We start from the raw sequence: 27643 nt of genomic DNA on the forward strand, positions 1-27643 counted from the left end.
TTTGTTCATTTATTTAGCTTTATTAATATGAACCTATTTTACAATAAAATAAAACAATAATTAACAATAATAACAGTAGGGAATAAAGATAACAGTAATTAAAATAAAGGTTCTGGAAAAAAATACAAAATCATCTATATAAAATATTTACATACTTATATTTATACACACATTCTCCCTCCTACACACACACACACACATCAAACTCTGTTACACACAGGGTTATTCTATCTTACACAGACGCACTGAGGAGCCAGAATAAACCCTAAACCCTGCATAGAGGGGCTGAGTGAAGGTGGTGTGTAATGTGTGTAAGTGTGTGAGAGTGTGTGAGGGTGTGTGTGAGTGTGTGTGTGAGTGTGTGTGTGAGGGTGTGTGTGTATCAGAGGAGACTCTGTAGAAGGACAGAGTGCCGGAGGGACAGTCCACATACACTCCTACTCTCCTACAGCCGGAGGGAGGAGTGGAGAGAACAGTTCTGTTATTATTGTGAAGAACAGAGTAACTGTAATCAGAGCAGATCAGACTCCAGGAGTTTATATTCCATCCAAACCCACAGTCTGATCCTCCTCCTTTCCTGCTGATGGTTTTATAACTCAGAGCTACTTCAGCTCTCACCCCGCTCCACTCAGCCTCCCAGTAACAGCGTCCAGTAACACCAGTAACTCTCTCTCTACTCAGAACCTGCGGCCACCAATCAAATCTCTCTGGATGATCAGGATACGACTGCAGCTCCTCTCTACACTCCACCCTCCTGTTCTCCTCACTCAGAGAGAGATTACACTGCGCTGTGTTCAGATCCAGAGTGAAATCACAGAACCCTGAACACAACAACACACACAGAGTGTATTTAGTGTGTGTGTAGTGTTATATTTACTGTGTGTAGTGTTAAATTCAGTGTGTGTGTAGTGTTATATTCAGTGTGTGTGTAGTGTTATATTTAGTGTGTAGTGTTCTATTTAGTGTGTGTAGTGTTATATTTAGTGTGTAGTGTTATATTTAGTGTTACATTTAGTGTTATATTTAGTGTGTTCAGTGATATATGTACTGTGTAGTGTTATATTTAGTGTGTGTAGTGATATATTTAGTGTGTGTGTAGTGTTATATTTAGTGTGTGTGTGGTGTTATATTCAGTATGTGTGTAGTGTTATATTTAGTGTGTGTAGTGATATATTTAGTGTGTGTGTAGTGTTATATTTAGTGTGTGTGGTGTTATATTCAGTGTGTAGTGTTGTTATATTTAGTGTTATATTTAGTGTGTAGTGTTATATTTAGTGTGTGTGTAGTGATATATTTAGTGTGTAGTGTTGTTATATTTAGTGTTATATTTAGTGTGTGTAGTGATATATTTAGTGTGTGTAGTGTTATATTTAGTGTGTAGTGTTGTTATATTTAGTGTTATATTTAGTGTGTGTAGTGATATATGTAGTGTGTAGTGTTGTTATATTTAGTGTGTGTAGTGTTATATTTAGTGTGTGTAGTGTTATATTTAGTGTTTTATTTTATTGTGTGTAATGTTATATTTAGTGTGTGTAGTGTTCTATTTAGTGTTGTATTTAGTGTGTGTAGTGTTATATTTAGTGTTATATTTAGTGTGTGTAGTGTTATATTTAGTGTTATATTTAGTGATATATTTAGTGTGTAGTGTTATATTTACTGTGTGTAGTGTTATATTTAGTGTTATATTTAGTGTGTGTAGTGATATATTTAGTGTTATATTTAGTGTTATATTTAGTGTGTGTAGTGATATATTTAGTGTTATATTTAGTGTGTAGTGTTATATTTAGTGTTATATTTAGTGTGTAGTGTTATATTTAGTGTGTGTAGTGATATATTTAGTGTGTAGTGTTATATTTAGTGATATATTTAGTGTGTATTAGGGATGCGACGGTTCTCTGTATTTTATTGAATCGTTTGGTTTGGTCTGTTTGGTTTGATACACCCGGATGGACGGCGGTATTTGGGTGCGCACTAACAGAGTGAACAAACGCTCTCCCGCTGTACATGCCCCGCCCATGGCCAGGGGGAGGGGCTGCTGAGCGCGTGCTGGGGGACTGCGCCGTCACACTGTGAAGATTCACCAGCAGCTCATATAAGAGAAGAGTAATGTTATTTTATTCTCTATTCTCTTTATTGTTTATGTAAAAACTGGGTTTGCAGCACTGAATATTAATCAATCAATCAACCAATATTTACACTGGAGGGGGATCCTCATTTACAATGCAGCTGAGCATTTACAGTTTAAAACAGATAAAATATATATTTAAAAAAATAGAAATAAAAACTGACATTTACTCTAGACAAATAAAATATATACGTAAAAAAGGAAAAATAGGACATTTTAAAAAGATCATAAAAAAGACACATAAAAAGTAAAGAATTTATATCTTATGAATAAAGTATTAGTAATAGTAATAGTAGTAGTGAAAAAAAAATAAAATGATAAAAATAATAAGATATTATAAAATTAATATTAATAAACTAAGAACATGGGAACCATGGGAGAAAAATATATATATATATGATATAGTTATTTATATAAACTATTTTGATAAATAAAATAATACAAATAAATAAAATAAATAAGTAATATAAAATATAAATTCATTAAAAAAACTAATTGAAAACAACCACAGGCTTTCTGAATAAAAAGCCTGATAGTAATAAAAGTTTCAGTTTCAAAACATGGAAATAGATTACCAAAACCTCAAGCTATTATTTATATTTGACAATATTTAATTAACGTTTCCGCACTCGTCTTATTTTAGTTAACTGAACTGAGTTTTATATTATTTGTAGCGTCGCTCTGAATTCAGTTTCGAAAGAGAGAGAGAGAAAGAAAGAGAGAGAGAGAGAGAGAGAGAGGGGTGAAGTGCATTTTGTCTGATGTCTCTCTTGGTTATATGACAGTGGTGTTTTTATATTGAGTTTTATATCATGGTTTTGCAGTTTAAACTACACTTGATCTGTCGTTATTTATTAAAATGAATTTTTCTTTAAGAAAACAGAGGTAATCCCACGCCGTGTGCGCTGCCAAACTTCGCTACCTGCGCCTGCAGCTTTTTAGAGCGCTGGGCGAGATTTTAATTAATTAATTAATATTTTTTATATTTAAATAAATTTGCCCTGGTGATAAGAAACGAACGCTAACATATAGCTTTATATTTCTGTGTATTTCAAATGTTTGTGAAATAAAATAAATTCCTGTTCAGTCAAAGTGCTTTCCTCTTTTAATTTTTTGTTTCTAAAACTCCAGCATTTGAGTGAGAATAAGCATCTGTTAAAATTCTCAAACAGCAGAATGCCTATAACCATTGGAGTAGGAACCAGGGGGGGATGGGTGGGACATGTCTCACCCAATATTAGAAACAGGTGGATTTGTCCCCCCCAAAAATGATATTGTTTCACTCAGCTCAGCTGTGCTATTAATGAGGAGACAAACCGGACCAATCACGGGGCCGGTTCAGGAATTAAGTTCCGCCTCTCAGGAGAAACAGCCAATCAGCTTGCTGTTTTTGCGGCGCGCGGAGGTGTCAGTATGTTGGTGGGGGGAAGCCCCTCCCTCGCTGTGAGATTTAGCAGCGGGATCGGCTGCAGCTGATTTTAAGATATGGATATACGGTGATTTTTTTTTCTAAAAGAAAGGTAACGGTATCTAATCATGTAAACTGTGATGATATGTTTCTGATAGCTGGTTAAAAATACACGTCTCTGAATCAGCACACAGTTTAACCCCACTGTGATTAATAAACTGCAGCTGTGTTAGTGAGTTACCTTAACTTTGGAATTACCTTGATTGGGAGTCAAGATTAAAGATAAAAAAAACTATCTACGTAATGTTCAGCTTGCCCTGTACCTGATCAGCTAATCACTATTTCATTTTCAAACTGTTTATTAATTTAGGATTACAGTTAGCTAGAAGCTGGATGTAGAGGATAGACAGAATTTAGTACAACACTGGGTAATGTTGGTAGTTTAAAGCAGTTTCTTAACCCTGATCATCACTGCCCTAAAACTGTTTTCCATCAGATCCAACTGATCAGCTAATAAACAATCATTTATTGAGTTAACCTGTTAAAATCTCTTAGCCCCCTATGGATCCTAAATTAATCATTATGTATATCCAGCAGTTTATTAGACACATCATACCACCACTTACTTTATTAAAGTGCCTTTAAACAGAGGAAGCTGTAGAATATGTAGAACAGTGTTAATATGTAGTAGAATATGTAAGAACAGGGTTAAGAAACACTGATCTAACCTGACTTCGGTTCATATGTAGTTCACAGTAAGACCACATGTCCTGACGTTTATATTAACTTCTGCCAAAAATCTCTAGGAAACGTAGTTACATTCTCTCAGTAGAAAGAAGTGTTCTCAGTAAAAAAATAAAAGCGCAGGAACCAAAGAAAATGTAAATATACAACAGAATAGACATACAATACATAATAATAATAACCAATACTGTTATATTATTTTAAATATTAGGTGATAACTGATCAGTTTTTGTACTATGTATATAATTCAGACATTGGATGCATAATTTTTTTCTAATAACAGTAAATGTAATGTGGAGTAACATGTTTAGGCTGTAAAATCACCTTTTATTGGATGTAACTAATTATAAACAAAATACAGAAAAAAAATGATTATTTGTGATAAAAAATAATTCCACAAATGTTGTTCTAGGAAACTATAGGGTGGGCTTTGGTTCATATTCGCAAATGTGTCCCCCCCAATATCAAGCCCGCTCCTACGACCTTGCCTATAACTGCTATATTAAGCTACAGTTATTAAGTCTGTGTACTGAACAGAAATTTAAATCCTTATAAATGTCAGAAATAAATATAACTAATAATAACTTATAGTTACTGTGCAGATTTTTAAGTATATTATATTTTATAATTGATAGTTTTTTATATATTACTTCTGTCGGCGTGTCTCTCCACAACCATGCAAAAACCAATCAGACTGTTTTCTGAATTTTCCAGGAGCAAATCAGCTCTGAAGGCAAACACTGAAGATTTGAGGACTAATTAAACAAAACTTTCTCAGCTGCGTGATCAGGGCCAGTGAACGCTAAACGAGTAAAGGATATTTGAAGAGGCACCGTCATCTTATAAATCCGCTGTTTGGGACATTTTGGCTTCAGCGTTGAGTTTGATAATCAAGGTAAAAGACAGTCAGCAGATAAAGCACAGTGTGATTCAGTTACCTGTTTTTGACTAATGGTAAGAATAAGTGCTCCTTTTTTATAATAGATATTGTGATTTGAATTCATCTGTGACTTTATTAATTGGCTCTGAAAGTGTGAGTAGGAGCACCTTGTTGATTTGAAATAGAAAGGGCTAAAAACGTGCTGCATGTTGGAGCTAGATAATATTACCGTATTTTTCGGACTATAAGGCGCACCGTATTATAAGACGCACTATCAAAGAACGCCTATTTTCTGCTATTTTTCCATACATAGGGCGCATCGCATTATAAGGCGCGTTAAGTGACACTAGAAAGGGTGCCTATATCAAAGTGAACAGGGGTGGCGCCATGTTTCCCTTCCCCCACCGGGGGTGGTCGCTTGCCGGTGGAGCGTCTCAGTATACAAATCTAGCTCTTTCAAAGTCAAACGAGTGCTGGATATTAATCTACACAGATTCCTCTCCTGAAAACTGTTTATTTGGGTGAGTAACGTGCTTCAGTTTATTTACAGTAAGCTTAGATTTCCAGATGTCCACTAAGGCTTGCTGCACCAGCGTTAGCATAGCTATCCGCTAGCACGCTAGCTAGTCACCTAAACTAGTAAAGTTAACCCAAACTTAAACGACAGCGTTACACTGAGTAATCCTGCGTGTTCTGGTAAGACAGTGAGATATTAGCTAGCGATTCGTCCCCCGTAGCTTGTTTTAACACGGTAAACAAGCAGATTACAGGCTGATAAAACTCACCTCTGAGAGAGTTAGCGCTTAGCATCTAGCTAATGCTAGCCAGGCAAAGCAGCACAGACTTACAGGCCGATAACTCACCTCTGAACGGTGAACGCTTAGCGATTAGCATCTAACTCTAATAATACTGCTCCAGCAGTATTAAAAGTGCTAAATTTAGAAAATACTGATCTCTGAACAGTGAAAAAGCTAGCTAGCTAAGCGGTTAGCATCTAGCTAATGCTATTGCTGCTCCAGCCTCGGAGCGGCACGGCTCTGCACGGAGTGTGTGTTTACTGCTCCTTACACCTGACGGGTAAAATTTAGATAATACTGATCTCTGAACAGTGAATAAGCTAGCTAATGCTATTTGCTGCTCCAGCCTCGGAGCTGCACGGCTCTGGGCTCTGTATAGCACTGAAACTCTGTATAACGCTGCACGGAGTGTGTGTTTACTGCTCCTTACAACCTGACGAGTAAAATTTAGATAATACTGATCTCAGTGAATAAGCTAGCTAGCTTAGCGGTTAGCATCTAGCTAATGCTATTGCTGCTCAGCCTCGGAGCTGCACGGCTCTGGACTCTGTATAGCACTGAAACTCTCTATAACGCTGCACGGAGTGTGTGTTTACTGCTCCTTACAACCTGGCGAGTAAAATCCATACAAAAGGCGCACCGTATTATAAGACGCACTGTCAATTTTTGTGAAAATTAAAAGTTTTTAAGTGCGCCTTATAGTCCGAAAAATACGGTAATATATATCGAAACCAAACCGATACAGTGGCCCAAGAACCGCGATACGAACCGAACCGTGGCCACACTGTACCGTTGCATCCCTAATGTGCAGTGTTATATTTAGTGTGTGTGAAGTGTTTTATTTAGTGTGTGTAGTGTTTTATTTAGTGTGTGTAGTGTTTTATTTAGTGTGTGTAGTGTTATATTTAGTGTCGTGTTATATTTAGTGTGTGGGTGTTGTTATATTTAGTGTGTGTGTAGTGTTATATTTAGTGTGTGTAGTGTTATATTTAGTGTGTGTGTAATGTTATATTTAGTGTGTGTGTAGTGTTATATTTAGTGTGTTTGTAGTGTTATATTTAATGTGTGTGTAGTGTTATATTTAGTGTGTGTAGTGTTATATTTAGTGTGTATAATGTTATATTTAGTGTATGTGTGTGCAGTGTTATATTTAGTGTGTATTTAGTGTGTGTGTGTAGTGTTATATTTAGTGTGTAGTGTTATATTTAGAGTGTGTGTAGTGTTATATTTAGTGTATGTGTGTGCAGTGTTTTATTTAGTGTGTGTGTGTAGTGTAATGTTTAGTGTGTGTAGTGTAATATTTAGTGTGTAGTGTTATATTTAGAATGTGTGTAGTGTTATATTTAGTGTGTGTGGTGTTAATTTAGAGTGTGCGTGTGTGTGTAGTGTTAATTGAGTGTGTGTAGTGTTTGTGTGTATTGTGTGTGTGTTTATTGTGTGTATGTAGTGTACGTGTGTGTAGTGTTTGTATACAGTGTATGTGTGTATGTAGTGTGTTTGTATTGAGTGTATGTATTGTATGTGTATTTGGGTGTGTATTGGGTGTATGTAGTGTGTGTATGTAGTGTTTGTGTGTACTGATTGTATGTAGTGTGTGTGTGTGTGTAGTGTTTGTTTTAGTGTATGTGTGTGTGTGTGTGTGTGTGAGTGTGTGTGTGTATTGTTTGTTTGTAGTGTGTGTGTATGTGAGTGTGTGTGTGAGAGAGAAAGAGAGCTTACATTTTTTTAATCCAGGTTTGATTCGGATCTTCCCTCCATGTTCCACTCTAAACACACACACACACACACACACACACACAGAGAGATCAGCACAGTGTGAGGTTTTTAAGAAACTGATTTATAAAGAAATACTTTGCGTGAAAACGAGCGAACATTTGAGAGAGCAGAAATTAGTGAACTCATGTGGTAAAGTACGGAACTGCAATGCACACTGCATAAAATCAGATTAAAAACAGAAGTTTAACTTCTCTAGATAAGATAAAATGGCAGTTTCTTGTGGGCTTGCAGAAAAGGGTTAAACTTTACTAATTTTTTTTTATTGGACCATACATTTTCAAGGAATTGTTGTGCAAAAAGTATTTTATCATGATTTAAAAATTATTTTATGCCACTGGTCATTAGAAAACTTCAAAAATGTTAAATGTAACAAAGGCAACATTTTTAAATAAAGCCAACAAACCAACTCAATCACATTAATGGGATCTCTTTAGAAATTAAGGGCTCTATTTTAGTGATCCGTAGGTGAGCTGTCAGCCGTGCACCATGTATCGTGAAATAAACCAATCACCCTGTCACTTGCCATTCCCTATAAGAGCCAGGTGCAGTCTGACTTTGGCATATTGCTATTTAAATGGCACAGCTGCCTGGACTTGTCCAATGTTTTTCATCCGCGTAGATATATTCAAAATCACCGCTGCTGTTTAAACAAGACAGGTGAAGAGCATGAAAATATACTGTTGGTGGAAGTAAGATAGCAATAAGCATCAAGACCACCTTGCACAGGGTGTAGGTTAGGGCCCTGACTGTTCAGAAAGGATTCTGGTTTTGCAGTCACTGATTATTTTTACCATAAAGACATGGGCTGGTTGCTGGGGTGCTTGACTCTCAGTGTGTATAAAGTTAGTGGGGATCAGTTTTAATCTTGTAACTTTTCTCCTGACTCGATGCTCAGGGCAGCTCTCCATCACTGGCTCCATGACCAGAACCAGCTAAACTTTTCCACCTGTTCTGGAGTAAAACCTAAACCTTGGTTCTTTTTACCAACAGAAAGATGAGCCAAAACAGAATTACAGTGAAGTACTTGGCATTCAGTGCAGATATCTTGGGCATAAAACAATTAACAGTGGCTGTGTAAACAAAAATAAGACAGAATGACAGAATGAAGGTTACATGCTGCTCCACCGTGTTTACCTGGTGACTACAACTAGATTTACTACAGGTCCCACAATGCAATGTGTTTCACAGAATTAACCCGTAACTTTCTCAACACTTTGCTTTCCTGTGAGGCACAGCGCACACACAGGAAAGAGCACAACAGGCAATATCGAGAGTTACAAAAATGTACAACATGTACAACAATATTTATCTTACAATAAGTTGATAATATAATTATCAGTTCAGACCTACCCGAGTTTCTCCAGTTTGCAGTGTGGATCCTCCAGTCTGGCAGAAAGCAGCTTCACTCCTGACTCTCCTGGGTGGTTGTAGGTCAGATCCAGCTCTTTCAGGTGGGAGGGGTTTGAAATTAGAGCTGAAGCCAGAGAACAACAGCCTTTATCTGTGATCATACAACCAGATAATCTGCAGACAGAGCAAGAGAATGTGTGAGTGACAGAAAAGAAAGAAAGAAAGAAAGACAACATAGCAGACTGAGGAAGATAATGCACTTTGATATTAGTCTCTTTTTTTTTAAATAACACTACAAAATCTGAAATAAATATCTATAGAAAACTAAAGTTTCTTAACACAGTTGACACAGATTAACATGAAACCCAAACCTCAACAGTAAGCATCTCTGTGAATACAACATTAGCATTGATGTGGACCAAAGAAACACTAAACACTTTTTCTTGTGTGATTTGTTATCATCATGGTAAACACCTGAATATTTACACATTTATACATGAATTTCTAGTGGTGTCAATCAAATCCAATTAAACATGCCAAAATTCTGTGATTAATCACACTTGTTTTTCATAAGACGCACGTTTTTATAGTGGATATTTTATGGAGTGAATTTTGTGCCAAACATTTTACACAAAAAAATTAAATCCGCAATCAAAATGTTAGGCTAAGGCCTAGCATTATAAACATAAAGATCTCATCATGAGCAAAGGAAGGGAACTTAGAGGAACAGACCTGGGAATTAACGACCCGCTCCCCCGTGAAATCCTTGACAGACGCAGAAAACTGTTCGCCGTGAGGAAAGAACTCATAAAAAAAGTGAAAAAAGCAGTCGTCTCCATCGACAAACTTTATGTTGATGCACAGCTATATCGTGACAAAACTCCCTGGCTGTTCTAAATTTCTTTAACTGTAACTAAATAGCAGTCTCTCTTTCTCTCCCCCCGAGCGCTTTCGTTTGTGCACTCTCTCTCTCTCTCTCATGCGCGTTGTGCTCTCGTTGCACGATCTCTAACATATAGGTCAATACTCAAATAACCTCATAAAATTGATCCATAATGTATATATATATATTTCCCCTAAACTTTCCTTTTTCTCTCGTTCTTTCTCTTTCTTCCACTCCCACTTACTCGGGTCATTCTCACAAAATCCTGATTCAGAGGACATCCAGTATGAAAATTTGCAAAATGCATTTAACAACAAATTTCCTTTTGAGGATTTAAGATTAAGGTCTAAACTTACTATGAATATTATTTTTAGAACATTTGTTCCATTTTATTGCATATTTTATTAGCATTTTATAGATGAAGTCCACAAAAATGTATCATTACCGCAATGTGATATGACATCTAATATATGATAAAAATGCAATTTTTTTATCAAAGTTAAGCAATTCAGTTCATTTACAGTTAAGCAAGGGTTTAAGACTTATTAGCTTACACTTACACAAAATGCTACATTATGAAAAGAATGTTTATTTTCAAGAACATTTCATATTATTTAAGACAATTTACAATGCAAACATTTGCATATCAAAAGAATCTTTCATGTAGACTACAGCACCTTCATTAATAAAACAGCTCATTTAACTATTGGAAACCATTCAACAAATGTCAAAGAAAGACCTCTCAGAAACTCTGAAATCTTGTCTATCTTTATGCACCATCCAGCATTGTATGCCTACTAAGACCAAACTTTTTTATTTTTAGTCATTTACATAGTTCTTTTGTGTTTTGCCCATATGTCAGGCATATGTCAGTTCTGTAATATCTGGCAGACTTTTTTTCCTCCATTGCTTTTTCTTTTTGTCATGGTACTTTTTGGTCAGATCACGTGTTGTCTTTATTTTCCCACTGGAAATGGCAAATATGAAATTATGATATCCATTTCAGTTTTTGTTCAATTCCTTAGAATGGACTGTAAACAAATAATATCATGTGAAAGTAACTCCAACTGGAACAACTGTCTGTGTCGTTGAGTATGTGTGTGTGTTTTTCTAAATGTTGTAATTCTTGCTGTAAATGTTCTCCCTAAACTTTGACAGCCTTGCTTTTGCTGCTGCCGTTCTTTTCTCAATAGCTACCTGCCTAAGGTAAACGTAAGTTAGAATGGTCTACTGGAGAAAATGTTCAGGGTAGCGCTCATGTTATGACAATCAGGCAGTAAAAAGGCATCTGTATTACGCTTCCTAATCAAATTCACATTACCAAAACAATTCATCTCATTACCGCAACAGGTATTGAAATGTAGCAGTAAGTGAGAATTCAGTTGGAGGATGAGTGACTTTAAACTTTCATGCTAACTGTAAAGGCACCATGAGGGCTGGATAAATTTTCACTCACAGTGTCCATTTAGACCTTAATATACTATATTATAATCAAAAATACAGACTGTAACTTCAAACTGTAGGCTCAAAACTCGATATATCGGTAATGACAATGAAATGTCGTGCAGACAAGTTGATGAGCAATCTTTTAACTTTTATCCAGAAACATATGGGAAGAACTGCTTACATGGTAGCCATCTTGAGTGTCACGGCCAATGTCTTCCCTAATGTTGAAAACGCCTTGAAAATGTAAGTTCCTTGTGGATTTAAACAATGATTGAAAATTGTTGCGGAGGATGAGAAAATAAGTGTTGGACACATTCCTTTTCCTTATTAATTTTATTGTTTTTACTTTTCAATGTAATTTTGTTTATGTTTATTTACTTAAAGTGTTTGTAGTATGAAATGCATTTAAGTTTTTTTTTTTAATGTTTAAATATTACAATTACCAAACAGTGTACCGAAATTCTGATACGGACATGTTGCGGAAATGAGAATTTTACTCTAAAATGTACAAAATTACCAAAATGATATTTATAATGTTCATTTTTAAACATGTGCAAGATAGACCAAAGGACGTTGTTTATGATTCTATATTTTTTATTTTGTTAATATTTACTTGTTTATTAAAATTCCTCATGCCACCTCATCCATCCATCCATTACGCGCAAATACACACGCACCCGCAAATATACTAATGCACGCACATTAATCCGTTCACAAAATCACATAAAAACATTAAGGATCCACTTAGCAATAACTTAATGCATGCAACGTCTCAATGTCATAACATGTATGTCACACCAAATCCAACACTTTATCTTATGTTATGTCTCTTCTACTTTGTTTGCATTTAATCACTCCTTTCTGTACTATCTCTTTGCACCAACCTCGATTTTATTACTACTATATATCCCAGATCTGAAAAATGCATTTTTGTTTACACTCCATCCCACACCCAACAGAAAATATCCTCAAACATCTGCACACTCATATCATATCATTGATAAACATTATTAATCCGTACATCACAACATGTCTTCACTTAAATTTATAACCCAGAACATTCGTGGTATCGGGACACAGATTAAGCAATCCAAAGTACTAAACCATCTCACTTCACTAAAGGCAGACATTTGTTTACTACAAGAAACACATCTATCAGAAACAAATCATTATAAGCTCAGATCACCACAATTCACCCATATATTCTCAGCCTACTATAACTCCAAACAAAGAGTATCAATACTAATAAACCAAAAAATCCCCTTCACACATAACACCACTATATCAGACACAGGTAGATACATCATAATTAACATCAACATCAGCAACACACCCTTAACAATAGCAAGTTTGAATGGCCCGAACATTTATAAACCATCCTTCTTTCATGAGTTTTTTAACCATATAAACAATATATCAGATTCCACAATTATAATTGGAGGTGACTTTAATTCAATCATTGACCCGTGTATAGACAGATTAACTATGGCACACAATACACGTTACTGGCATTCAACAGATATCATTAAACAATACATGACAGACTTAGGGTTCAGCGATGGTTGGCGCCTCAAAAACCCAAACACTAAATAATTTTCTTTCTATTCTCCAGCCTACCACTCATTCTCACATTGACTATTTTTTAACCAGCAATTCTATTATAGCTAATATATCAGAAATTTAATATCACCCTCATCGCAAAGAGTATGAGGAGTATGAAAAGCTTCGGGAGCCTGCTGCCCAGCCTAAACCATCTAAGGTAACGTTACCCAAAACACAAACTGAGCAAACTTTAGCGGAGTCACTCACCAGAAAAATGCCCTACGACAAAAAAGGCAGCAGATGGCAAGAGAAAACAAATGCAGTCACAAATTACATCGCTAAAGACATGATTCCCGTTCAAGTTGTTGAGAGAGATGGCTTCAAACAACTATTAAACACTCTGGACCCAAGATATAAACTGCCTAGTCGAAAATATTTCAGTCACACTGCTCTGCATAAGCTGTATGAATCATGTCGCCAAACTCTGGAGCATAAGCTAAAAGACATTGCACATTTTGCAACCACGGCAGATTTATGGTCAAGCAGAACATCAGAGCCATACCTCTGTGGCCGCGCATTTCATTGACGAATCTTGGCAACTGAAAAGCTACTGTTTGCAAACATCATACTTTACAGAAGATCACACAGGCGAGTTTATTGCCCAAGGTCTGAAAGATGCACTGGCGTCTTGGTCGCTGCAAGAAGACCAAATGGTGTGTACAACAACAGATAGTGGGGCTAATGTTGTCAGTGCACTACGGATAAACAAATGGAAGTGGCTTCCTTGCTTTGGACACAGACTTCATATTGCTATTGGTGAGTAACTAACACAATGCAACCAAAGCTATACTTACAAGTAATATATGATTTACTACAGTATGTCATGCCTGACTTAACAGGCAAAAAGGAAATAAGAGACACTGCTGGGATGTAAAAACAAAGCAGTAGAATTTAATTAAAAATAAACAACAAAACTACAATAATAAAGTTGAATAGAGCAACACACTAAAGTTGGGCAAAATAGGAAACAAATATAAAGCTGACAAAGCAAACTGGACTGGGCCAAAAGAAACAGGGACTAAAGAAACAAGGAATAAGGGAAACTGCCAAAACAATATAACCAGGAAGTAGTATGGGGAATGGGGAAAGACAATGGGAGCACTAGACTAAAAAATGACAGAAAACTGCTAAGCAGAGCTTAGGAAAACAGCTAGACTAAAAAGTAAACTGGGCAAACAAACACAATAAATTAAACAGGGATACTTAAGCAGGGAGGAGTCCAGGGAAACACCAGGAACTAGGGCGAAACAGGCTTGGGAATAAGAACGCTTTGTAGAGATGCAAACAGGCTGGAACCACAAGGAAACACAGACCATGTGAGCGACCAATACTCGGTGACAGCAGAGAGAAACAGCGTGATTTTAAGCAACTCTGCCCAGGTGAATCTGATCTCTAAATCAGGGCTGGATGGCTGCGTGTGCGTGCCCTGATTAGAGGAAGTCCTTATTTGGGCATGGAGTGCTTGGCTTGGCTGGACGGGCCTGACACAGTAGTGTGACTAAACATGAAAAGATTCAGAAGGTACATAAACATAAAGCAAAGTTGTTTTTGTATGCAAATGAAAATATTTTAAATATTACACATATTCAAAATATAAGGTAATATGTAATAGGTTTCAATGTTATACTTGCATATTTTGAATTTAGTACAGTAATTTTTTTTCTGTATATATTTCATTTTTTAGAAAGGAGCATATGGGATCCTAGAATAGACAGAGCCATTGGGATTTGCAAGAAGGTGGTTGGAGCCTTTTCCAATAGCTGGAAAAAGAAGAAAGCACTTGCCGATGCACAAGAGCAGCTGAAGCTTTCAGAGCATAAACTCATCACAGAGTCACCAACAAGATGGGGCTCAAGACAGAGCATGATAGAAAGATTCCTTGAACAAGAAAAGGCCATTCGTCATGTGTTGGCTGGAGACAAAAAACAAAGGCACCTTGTCCCTACATGGCAGGATGTTGAGGTGCTTGAGGCAGTCAGCAAAGCACTTGGGCCTCTTCTAGAGTTCACAGATGCTCTTTCAGGTGAGAAACTTGTAACAGTTTCTTACCTTAAACCTGTCCTTGCCTTGTTTAACACTGAAGTCCTGGTGGTGAAATCTGATGACACAGACCTAACCAAAAAAAATCAAACAAACCATCCTCGAGTACCTGAACACAAAGTACACAGAGGACTGTGTGGATGAACCTTTGAGTCTGGCTTCAACACTTGACCCCCGGTTCAAAAATCGCTTCAATGATGATGACAAAATCAAAGCCATTGCGACAACAGCTACAGCAGAACTTTTGGCTATGGAAACAGCAGAAGACAGCCATACTGCAGGTCCCTCAACAGCTTCAGCTCAGGCACCAGCTGCAGAAGCTGGAGCAGATGATGACACAGGAGTGCCAGCGAAAAAGACAAAAAAGTCTTTTTTTGGCAGTTATTTCAAGAAAACAAAGGAATCCAAAGAAGGTGAGTCTCTGGACACCATAATTGAAAAGGAAATGAAGAGCTACTTGATGATACCTGAAGTGGACAGTGATGTAAATCCACTTGACTGGTGGAAAATGCAAGAAGTAAACTTCCCCAGACTGGGTAAACTTGCAAAAAAGTACCTGTGCATCCCTGCCTCAAGCAGTCCTTCTGAGAGGGTTTTCAGCACTGGAGGAAACATTGTAACTTGTAACCGTGCTGCCCTGAAGCCAGACGCTGTGGACAGGCTGGTGATTTTGTCACACAACTTAAGGTAAATCCTAAGAAGTTCATTTAATGTCACAACTGATGCTGAAAAAGGCTGCTTTTTTCTAAGACCATTTCCTTTTTGTCTGCAAACTGTGGATGTTGTTTGCAACACATATTGTTGACAAGTGTGTGATTGGTTTACAAATGCAAGAAAATGTTACGGTAGTTTATTTTTTTTATAAATGTGCAATACATATTGTTTACAAGTATGTTACTGGTTTACAAATGCAAGAAAATGTCACAGTTGTTTAATTGTTTATGAATGTGCAATACATATTGTTTCTCATTTTATTTGTATGCTGCAGAAATGACCAAACATCAAACACATTGATTTGTTATTTACAAAGACGTTCATTTTAAAGTGTGTTGAAAAAGCTCTTGTTGATTGTTGTTTATCTTTGTGTACATTTTTCAAAGAAAATCAGGTGTGCCACATGCCTTGCACATATTTGCACTGATATTTACACTGTTAATTTAAATGTTTTTTGTTATTTGTGTCAGGTAAATAAATTGCCTTAAATTGTTTACATTAATATGATGTGTAAGCATTTTTTAATATAATTTTAGTTCAAGCTAGTACAAGCTTTTACAAACACATTTATAAATAATGCAAAATATCGGTTAATATCGGTATCGGCAAAATTACATAAAATATCGATATCGATTTTTTTTCCATTATCGCACACCCCTAGCCCACTCTCTCCTCTACTGTTCTCTATTTTCATAGAGCCATTAGCAGCAGCTATACGACAATGCCCAAATATCAAAAGGTATCCATACCCACACTACCGAACAAAAAAATCAGCCTTTATGCAGATGATATTCTACTATTTCTACAAAACCCACTCTCCTCAATTCCTCAGACTACACAAATAATTAAAACATTCTCTAAAATCTCAGATTATTCCATTAACTGGTCTACATCCACCGTTCTACCATTTAACATACTTATCAGACACAGCAGTTCAGTTACTCCCTATCCCTATGTGCACTGAACACATCACATACCTGGGCATTAAAGTTTCTGAGCTGTCTGAGCTGCACACACTTCATTTTAGACCACTACTCACAACCATCAACAATGATATCCAATGCTGGATGAACCTTCCACTATCCTACCAATATCCACAATCAAAATGACAATATTACCTAAATTAAACTACCTCTTCTCAAGTATTCCCATCCAACCTACACCTACCTGGTTTAAAACCTTCATCATCTCTAAATTCTACTGGAAAAATAAACCACCCAGAATCAAATTAACCACATTACAAAAACAAAGAACTCCTAGAAGGCCTAGAAGCTCCAAATTTCCAACAATACCTCTCTGCAAACCAATTAAAGTACATTATTAAATGGATAAAACCAAATCAAACTGATGAAATATGGAGAAAAGTAGAACAAACATCAATTAATGAAATACAAATCTCAGACTTACCATTTATTAGCACAACAATCAATCGCCACCCTTGTTTCAAAAATCCAATTATATCTACGACTCTGACAGCTTGGTGGAAAATTCACAAGAAAACAAACACTAGACTTCCACCCACTAAATACTCACCCATATGGCACAACCCCGACTTCCCGCCACCAAAAAAAAACCCAAAACTACAAAAATGGAAAGAAAAAGGTATTACACATTTACACCACGTTCTACACAACAATAACTCGGCTACTTTCTCACATCTAACCCAGAAATATAGCATTGAGAGGAACCAGTTTTCGCAAAATTCGCAATACTAAAACTTACTGGCCCACCAATTTCAGAATTCCTTAATATCTCTTCTTCAGACAAAATTCTATCAAAAATATATAGGCTTTTATTCAAATTAGACCAAACAGTGGCTATCCCAATAAAAATGTGAAGAAGATATCTTAATTACCCCCAATGCTGATTTCTGGAGAAACATTATGGAAAACACATTTACCATGACTAACAATACTAACCTTCACCTTATACAATATAAAGTCATTCACATGGTTCACTACACTAAGCAAAAGTTACATAAAATGGGACAAGAAGATTCAGAAATCTCCATACACTGCTCACTAAACACTCCAGACAATTACATACATGCTCTATGGTACTGCCCACCAATCAAACACTTCTGGCAGCTTGTTATAACTCGGCTAACTCCACTATTTAAACAGCCAATCTCTCCATCCCCATCACTCTGCCTGCTTAACACATGAACCACAAACCTAAACCAGGAGGAAAGCAGAGCACTTTTGGTGGTGCTAACCATCGCCAAAAAAACAATTCACACAAACTGGAAATCAAGGGAAAAAAATCACCATCAGTCAATGGGAAAACTCACTCACAGAACACATAAAAATGGAAAAAATATCTGCATCTCTCAAAAACAGAACTCATGAACACATAAAAACCTGGTCAGCATTAAACAACCTCCTACATCAGTGACTCCATCAGTCTTTAACAGAAAACCTACACACATCCATTATAAATCTACTTTTTTTTCCTGTTCCAAGGGGGGGCACAACATACAGCACGTAGGCGTAAATGTTGACATATTATTCAAACATTTTTATAGTCTGTGTATGACCTTATTGTCATATTTTAGATAATGTTTTTTTATTTTTGCCTTATGTCTACAGTGTTATTCACGAAAACACAGATCATTTCCATCTTGGTATGGAAACTGTCCATGTTCGATTCTAGCTGTAAAAACGAATACCAGCGTATGCAGTTAGAAATGCAAATGAGAAGGAAGCACTAAGAGGAAGAATACAAGAACTGGAACACCATGAAAGTAATTTTAAAATGCAGTGTTTTTTTTGTAAACATGAGGAATGAATATGCACGAGCCCGACCCGACGACCCAATTAAAACCCGACTTTTTTTAATTTATTAAGTAGAGCGTTAAAGCTGAGTTTTTTTTTTTTTTTTTTTGGGGGGGGGGGGGGGGGCTGTTTAAATGAGCAAAATCTGTTCAGAATAATGTTGAAGAAGACCTATTATTTAAAAAAATAAACTGTATTAAGAACAGATTTCCAAAAGATTAAAACACCAACAATGCGAAATGATCCACAAAAATGATATCTGAATGACCTTCCTCTAATCTAATATAATTTAACATGGTTTAGGAATATAAATTACTTTCTTAACAAACAAACATTTTAATATTTAGCAAATAGCCTGTGCAAAAACACAAAAAATGGCTATTCCGTGCACACTCATTAAACCAAAATAACAATAACAATAATTTATAATTAATTTATTTTTAATAACTTAATAATTATTATAATTTATAAATATATAATTAACAATATATAAGAATATAAAATACTTTCAGAACAAAAAATTTTTTATTTTATTTTAAGCATATAGCCTTATTTTATAGCCTTTATTTTAAGCGTATTGCACTCTGCACTTAACACGCTCTACGAACGTGTTGTTTCTATCAACAATTAACTTGTATTAGCTCCATACCACTGACTGTCCTTGCATTGGACCAAATTTAGCTTCAGAGGGCTCCATTTTGTTGGCTATTTAGCTACACAAAGCTCTGTAAGACAAGTGCGTAATGCGAAGTGGAGGAGCGCATGTGTGAGTACAGGTCGGGAATCGGGTCAGACTCGGGCTGATAATCTAAACTCTACTGCTGTGGAAGCTTGAATGAAGCTCTGAGAATCATTTATTTTTATTTTTGCAAATTCTGAAGACATCACAAATAGAAAGCCTACTGCCTGCTGACCTGAAGCATCGGAAAACGGAGACGCCTCTGTGTACCAGCCGTAACTATAAAATAAAATATTAAAATGTGCACAGTAACTATTAGTGAAAGGACAATTTAAACAAATAGAACATTTGTTTAAAACAATAAACTTAGGTTCCTTACTGTATTAAATCTTTTTGCAACATAGTGACAGATCCACAATAATGAATGAAGAATTTCTAGCATGGTTAACTAATCTTGAATTCATTTCTTAAAACTGGAAAACACTCATCAATGTAACACAGCCACAAGTTTTTTTTTCCCATTTTCTCCCCAATTTACACGGCCAATTACCCAACCCACTCATTAGGACTCCCCCTATCACTAGTGATGCCCCAACACACCAGGAGGGTGAAGACTAACACATGCTTCCTCCGATACATGTGAAGTCAGCCTCCGCTTCTTTTCGAGCTGCTGCTGATGCAGCATTGCCAAGCAGCATCACAGTGCGCTTGAAGGAAAGCGCAGCGGCTCGGCTCCGGTACATCAGCTCACAGATGCCCTGTGCTACAGACATCACCCTTGGAGTGATGTGGGGAGAGAGCACCATCTACCCACCCAGAGGGAGCAGAGCCAATTTTGCTCCTTCTGAGCACCGACAGCTTGATGGCAAAGCTGCATGAGTGGGGGTTCGAACCTGCGACCTCCTGAGCCACAAGGTTTTTATCTGTACCGCGGAGCTTTTTAACTGTACCGCGGAGTTCACCTACTGTCGCGCAGAGCTTTTTAACTGTACCGTGGAGTTCACCTACTGTCGCGCGGAGCTTTTTAACTGTACCGCGGAACTCACCTACTGTCGCGCGTGTCACCTTTTTTCTCCTGGCAGTTGTTTCTCCCGGCCGTGGACGGGAACCAGTGGAACTTGTAGTTCTTTGGGCTAGAGATAACTGCTCTAGGGTGATACCCACTTTTACTTCACTTGGTTTTCTTTCAAAGCAAGTCACAGGAGTCCAGGGTGAGTTCCCAAGCACTTCTTTCATTTATTAGCAGTTCTAAGCACTCAAACATAAACGTAGCTAGCATTCAGAGAACAGAGGGGAGAGCCGTGGATGTTAACTAGCCTAACACGAGGCGGAGAGAGACGAAGCAGCAGCCACCTAACCCTAATTTGCTCCTAATCACACACTGCCGCTGCCTCTGCCAAACTGATCTAAACAAAAAATAGTGCGCTTCACATACATTTCTTAAAGGGACATGAACCTCAATCTTGTAACACACGGATCTATGTAACTGTATCGCGATGCTCACTTATTGTCGCGCTGAGTTTTTTTCTTTCATTGTCACGCTATGCCAGATTTCTGGCACGGCGCCGGAAAGCTATCACCCCTGTATCTATAACCACATCATCCATATATCAACACTACATGAATGTTCCTACACACACACACATGCACACAGTCACATAACACGTTCAACATTTAAGACATTTAGCTATTTTTATTTACTTACTTATTTTTTTGTTATTCTGTGTGTTATTATGTTAGGGATGGATAAATGGAAAAATATAGGAAGCCATACTATAATAATTTTTATATATTTTATATATATTATAATAACTTTTTTTTCTTTTTTTTCAAGGGCACAACTTCTTCTTTTGTGTTTTTTTATATCTCTCTTCTCTTCTCCTATATATTGTTTTCTATTTGGTTTAATTTGTATATATACACATCGTTATGTCCTCCCTCTGCACAGTGACCTCAGTTATCAGAGGTTTGTATTAATAAGAATAAAGTCTTAATGGTTCTCCGAAGAGGGGTGGCGGGCAAAAAATAAAATGTTAGGAATCAAAATCAAAAATTGTATGTTACAAATTCAAAAGAGAAAAATATATAGCAAATATATATGTTTAAATATACTTGGTTACTTTATTATCCTTTACAGTTATTATCCTTTACAGCGAACAGCTTCCAGTGCACAGCAGCAGCAGATACTTTAACAATTAAATTTCATACAAACATTCTGTTCAATGTTATATTATTCTCTGTTTCACTCCATTAAAAAGCTCACATTAGCGAGATGTGCTAAATATTCATGCACAAAGTATGATAGTTACATAGTCAGTGAGCTAGTGAATGAGATAGTTACCTAGTCAGTGAACTAGTGAGTTACCTACTCAGTGAGCTAGTGAGTTACCTAGTCATTGAGCTAGTGAGTTAGCTAGTTACCTACTTTGTGCATGAAAATTTAGCACGCTAATGTGAGCTTTTTAATGGAGTGAAACAGAGAATAATATAACACAATATAACATTAAACAGAACATTTGAATAAAATTTAATTGTAAACACAATCTGCTGCTGCTGTGCACTAGAAGCTTTTTGCTCTGTGTTTGGAAGGACGCTTGAAATTAGCGGGGTGGGCGTAGTCAGTCTCAGTGGTCAGTCCAGAACCAGCTGACCAATGGAGGTTCAAGGGGAACGCCTTCTTCTAAGCCCCGCCCACATGTGAAAAGTGTGCCAAAACTCAGAAAAAAAAATAAAGCAGAAGCAAAGGAGAGATTCCAGAAGCAAAAGTCTTAAACAGAAAAATCCAAAAAACTCCACAAAAAATTCACAAAAACACAAAAATGAAAACAAAGTAACCAAGTATAATTAAAAATATATATTTGCTATATATTTTTTCTCTTTTGAATTTGCAACATACAATTTTTGCTTTTGATTCCTAACATTTTGATTGCGGATTTTATTTTTTTGTGTAAAACTTTTGGCACAAACGGAGAGAGAGAGAGAGAGAGAGAGAGAAACAAATGGAGAGAGACAAAAACAAACAGAGAGATGGAGAGAGAGCAACAAAGCTCTGAGCTGGAAGTCTGAACCGGATTGTTACAGCTGGACACCGCATTAAAGTGTTTAACCACAAAAGAAATCTGCATGTTGGGTGGAGGCGGAGCAGATTACGGCAGAAGTTGGGGTCAAACTTGGGTTAAAAAAAATAGTAACACGTTACTGATTCCAACTTAACAGAGTATGTTAATGATTTAACGCTGGCAGCCCAAATAATTTCAAATGAAAAATCACAGAAACACTGACCTGAGTATCTGCAGTTTACATTGTGAACTCTTCAGTCCAGCAGAGAGCAGCTCCACACCTGAATCCTGCAGGTCGTTGTTACTGAGGTCCAGCTCTTTCAGGGAGGAGTTTTCCAGGTTTAAAACTGATTCCAGATTTTCACACGTCTTTCTTCCTATATTACACAAAGCTAATCTGAAAATGTAAGAATAAACACAAACACAAATGATTTTACAATGTCTTCAATGTTTAAATAACACATTTTAGTGATTTCCTAAATGTAACATGTATAATGCTGTTACTTTTGTACATGCCACATTTAATATTTTTTTCTAGTGGTGTCAATTGATTAAGAAATATAATCAGATTAATCATGACAACATTAACTGCAATTACATTTGTTCTTCTTAAGACAAGCTTTATCTCCCCTCAAAAATACAAGTATATAATATTATATAATAGTATATAATAGCATATATAATAGTATATAAACGCCAGTTTCCCCAGAGCTAGGATACTTGTTCTAGTCTGCTGAACATAAATGTCACTTTTCCCACTGTACTTCTGGCTCTTGTGTTTGACCTGAAAGATCAGGAAGTGTGTGAACATCTGCGTCAGGGTTTTGGGAATTTCTCCACTCTCAGCTTCACTCAGCATTCTCTCTAGAACAGTGGCTGTAATCCAGCAGAAGACCGGTATGTGGCACATGATGTAGAGGCTTCTTGAAGACCTGATGTGTGTGAAGACTTTGTTGGCCAGGTCCTGATCTCTGATCCTCTTACTGAAGTACTCCTGTTTCTGAGGGTCACTGAATCCCCGCACTTCTGTTACCTGATCAAAACACTCAGTAGGTATCTGATTGGCCGCTGCTGGTCGAGAGGTGATCCAGAGGAGAGCAGAGGGAAGCAGATTCCCCTTGATGAGGTTCGTTTTATAGTGGATATTTAAATGTAAATAAAAGAATGAATGTAAGAAATGTAAAATGCAATTATTAATGGTGTCATTTAAAATACTATTATATACACTTGTATTTTTGAGGGGAGATAAAGCTAACGTGGGGCGCTGGAATAAAGAATGCATGGTGAAGTGGAATGGACTCAGAAAGTGTATGTTATTGCACACATGCTTACAATGGGGAAAAGACCTTATTACAATTTAAATGGCCTGATGGAAATATGTAATCGCCAGTATTCAGTAATATGTACTGTTCCTTTAAGAGCTCCTTACAAAAGGTGCACTGCCCTTTTACGTGTATAGTTATGCTGAGAGTGCGGTAAACCTGAGTGTGTGCTGTGCTTTACCACAGAGAATGCTGGACCTAGCTTCTTTCTTTTATTCATTTTTTTTCTGCAAGTAACAACATATACGTGGTGCTTTTAGCTCATGTATGAACTATGTTGTATGTCTTTTTTGATGTGCACATTTTACATTTCCTACCATACATACACACATACATAAAAGGAAATGAGCATGAAAGAGTACAATTACTCTTTTTGTATTTAGTCTGTAGATGCAGTATCATGACAAATTAAAGGGCATGGAAAAGTCTGAACAGGGAGAGTTGTTTAGGGCTCCTCTCCTTTGCCAACCTGGAAAGAATAGCCTGTTTCTGTGTAATTCTGTGTAATTTAGTTTCTTTAATTAATTACGGTTTCATTTGTTGCCTTGTTTGTTATTTTGCTCTGTGATAACCTGAAACACTGACCTGAGAATCTGCAGTTTACATTGTGAACTCTTCAGTCCAGCAGAGAGCAGCTCCACTCCTGAATCCTGCAGGTCGTTGTTACTGAGGTCCAGCTCTTTCAGGGTGGAGTTTTCCAGGTTTAAAACTGATTCCAGATTTCCACACGTCTTTACTCCAAGGTCACATGAAGCTAGTCTAAAAATCAAGAATAAACTAATGATTTTACAATAAACCCAAAGAAGAATACTTGAATGGATTGACAAAGAATAGAAAATAGAATTAAACTGTGAAATGTATTGTCTGTCTAAAGAGCTGGTGATCAGCATGGGCATACAGTTCACCAGGGACAGATTATAATGAGTTAAAATAGAAAAGAAAACGTTTATCAAAACAGAGAACCAGCAAGGCTTTTTGGAGTATGTGAATTTATTCTATTTTCCAAGTTGAACTCAACTTGAACATTACACCTTCTCGCACATATATGTATATATATTAGAAATAAATACAGACACTTAAAATATATGTTCTATATGAAATTGTTATGTTGTATTGCTAATCATCATTTCTCCAAAGCATATTGAGATATGATTTTTTAGTCAAATCACCCAGTGCTACTTTAGAGTGGATCTGCAAGAGATGTGCATTTATTTTAACAAAAACATATAACTTGCCCAAAACCTTTTTTTAAAGATTGTATTTAATCAGTCTAAGACAGAAACTTAATGTACTGTTTACATTAAAATGATGGTTTAATTATTATTACACAAAAAAGGAGAATGAATGCTTATATGTGATAATGTGAATAATGTGAATCCACCTGTGATTAAATGGAAACTGATTCTCCACATCAGCAGTTGATTAAAAACTGTGTGAAGGCCTAAAAAAATACTCACACAGCTTTTCTGGATATTTTAACTACTGGCAGCAGCCTCAGAAAACACTCCTCTGATGGATCATATTTACTGAGGTTAAACTCCTCTAGCTCTTCTTCTGAGTTCACCAACACAAACACCAGAGCTGACCACTGAGCAGGAGAGAGTCTGGCCTTTTGAAGACGACGGTCACCACCTCTCCTCAGGTATTTCTGCACTTCCTGCACCAGAGAATGATCATTCAGTTCATTCAGACAGTGGAACAGATTGATGGATTTCTCTGGAGATGAGTTCTCCTCAATCTTCTCCTTGATGTATTTGACGATTTCCTCATTGCTGTCAGAGATCCTCTCTGTCTGTGTCAGTACGACTCGTAACAGATTCTGATTAGACTCCAGTGAGAGACCCAGGAGGAAACGAAGGAACAGGTCCAGGTGTCCACTCTCACTCTGTAAGGCTTTTTTAATGGCACTACTGAGGAATTCAGTCATTGATGACCTGCTGAAGAGTTCAGATAGTTCAGTGTTTTGGTTTTTAGTGGTTTGCTGATTCAGAACGCTTCTGTCAATGAAGCAGATGAATGCATATAAAGCAGCAAGATACTCCTGAACGCTCAGATGTACAAAGCTGAAGACCTTCCCCAGGTGCAGCTCATGTTCCTCCCTGAAGATCTGGGTACACACTCCTGAGTACACTGACACTTCTTTAATATCGATACCACTCTCTTTTAGATCTTCCTCATAGAAGATCAGGTTTCCTTTCTCCAGCTGCTGGAACGCCAGTTTCCCCAGAGCTAGGATACTTGTTCTAGTCTGCTGAACATCAATGTCACTTTTCCCACTGTACTTCTGGCTCTTGTGTTTGATCTGAAAGATCAGGAAGTGTGTGAACATCTGCGTCAGGGTTTTGGGAATTTCTCCACTCTCAGCTTCACTCAGCATTCTCTCTAGAACAGTTGCTGTAATCCAGCAGAAGACCGGTATGTGGCACATGATGTAGAGGCTTCTTGAAGACCTGATGTGTGTGAAGACTTTGTTGGCCAGGTCCTGATCTCTGATCCTCTTACTGAAGTACTCCTGTTTCTGAGGGTCACTGAATCCCCGCACTTCTGTTACCTGATCAAAACACTCTGGAGGGATCTGATTGGCCGCTGCTGGTCGAGAGGTGATCCAGAGGAGAGCAGAGGGAAGCAGATTCCCCTTGATGAGGTTCGTCAGCAGAACATCCACTGAGGTTTGCTCTTCTATATTCACCAAATTCTCATTGTTCTGGAAGTTCAGAGGCAGTCGACACTCATCCAGACCATCAAAAATGAACATGATCTTGTAGCTCCTATAATGTCTTGGTTGTAAATCTTGTGTTTCTGGGAAAAAGCTCTGAAGAAGATTCACCAGACTGAGCTTCTTCTCCTTCATCAGATTCAGCTCTCTAAAAGGAAGTGGACATATGAAGAGAATGTCCTGATTTACTTTTCCTTCAGCCCAGTCCAGAATGAACTTCTGCACAGAGACTGTTTTTCCAATTCCAGCAACTCCTTTAGTCAGTACAGTTCTGACGGGTCGTTTCTGTTCTGGTAATGGTTTAAAGATGTCGTTACATTTGATTGGTTTTTCCTCTGTTTTCCTTTTCCTGGATGCAGCTTCAATCAGTTTCACCTCATGTTCCTGATTGACATCTCCTCCATCTCCCTCTGTGATGTAGAGCTCTGTGTAGACCTCATTCAGAAGTGCTGACTTTACATGGCCCGATATTCCTTCATTAAGTATCTGATATTTATTTTTCAGCTTGGATTTGAGCTTTTGTTGACATGCTGGGGCTAATTCTGATAACAGAGGAAGAGAATAAGGAAAATGTAATTAGCTGTGATCTTCATGAAAGACCCCTGTGTAGAACAACTTTGATACAGTAGATAATTGTTAGGTTTAAGGATACATTTGATGCTGTGACACAATATCTTATAATTACAAAATCCAGTTAACTATTGCTTATTATTCTAATTTGAAAAGCAGAACTCCTCTGAGGAAATAAATTAGCACTAATTGTTCCCCATTCTCATGACCCAGAACTCTTACTGCTCTCTAGTGTGTTGGCGAGGTTTGTCTGATTCATGTTCCTCAGGATGTGCAGTGTGACCTTCAGCACCCCCTCCTTCTGATCGTCCTCCACCTCTCCCTCAGAGCATGCTGTGTAATCTGGACTCAGGAGCTTCTTAAACGTGTTTAGCTTGTTCTTCACTAGAGAGATAAACTTCTCCTGCAGCTTCTGATTAAGAACAAACATCAGAGAATCAGTAAAGCTGTTACAGTACAGAGAGGGAGATGATGACACTGATCTGAGGAGAAAAGGAGTTATGGATGCTCCAATGTGTAAAAGGTATTATCAAAACTTTAAAGTAAAGTTAAATTTATATGTAAAATAAATAATTTCCATCATATATATGGTTCAGTACTAACCCTGAATATGTGGTCCAGTTCTTTTCTGGAAAAGTTTTTTTTCTTCTCACTGTGGATGAACAGAAAAGCCACACTGTAATCCACATTATTAAATCAGATGATTTAAAAAACGTGTTTCAATAAAATAAGGTGAGATTATTAATACAATAAAGAAT

At 37.0% G+C, this 27643-nt stretch overlaps 3 protein-coding genes across 4 annotated transcripts in view; all 3 read right to left on the minus strand.

The window, feature by feature from the left end:
* LOC111190930 (NLR family CARD domain-containing protein 3-like) lies at positions 1-27543 on the minus strand. The gene is made up of 8 exons (XM_049477191.1): positions 27489-27543; positions 27108-27297; positions 25057-26857; positions 24185-24358; positions 22501-22674; positions 9081-9254; positions 7674-7720; positions 1-821 (listed from the first exon to the last, which is right to left on the minus strand). The coding sequence occupies exons 2-8, from the start codon at positions 27142-27144 to the stop codon at positions 223-225; spliced, it is 3006 nt and encodes a 1001-aa protein (XP_049333148.1). The 5' UTR covers positions 27145-27297; positions 27489-27543; the 3' UTR covers positions 1-222.
* LOC125801395 (zinc finger protein 239-like) overlaps positions 1-27643 on the minus strand; it is a 250068-nt gene that overhangs the window by 204494 nt on the left and 17931 nt on the right. The gene's annotated exons all lie outside the window — the stretch shown is intronic.
* The window catches only part of LOC125801378 (zinc finger protein 239-like), a 337284-nt gene that overhangs the window by 49272 nt on the left and 260369 nt on the right, over positions 1-27643 (minus strand). The window lies entirely within an intron of this gene.

The sequence above is a fragment of the Astyanax mexicanus genome, chromosome 4 (assembly GCF_023375975.1).
Source record: "Astyanax mexicanus isolate ESR-SI-001 chromosome 4, AstMex3_surface, whole genome shotgun sequence".
In the NCBI taxonomy this organism is placed as follows: domain Eukaryota; kingdom Metazoa; phylum Chordata; class Actinopteri; order Characiformes; family Acestrorhamphidae; genus Astyanax; species Astyanax mexicanus.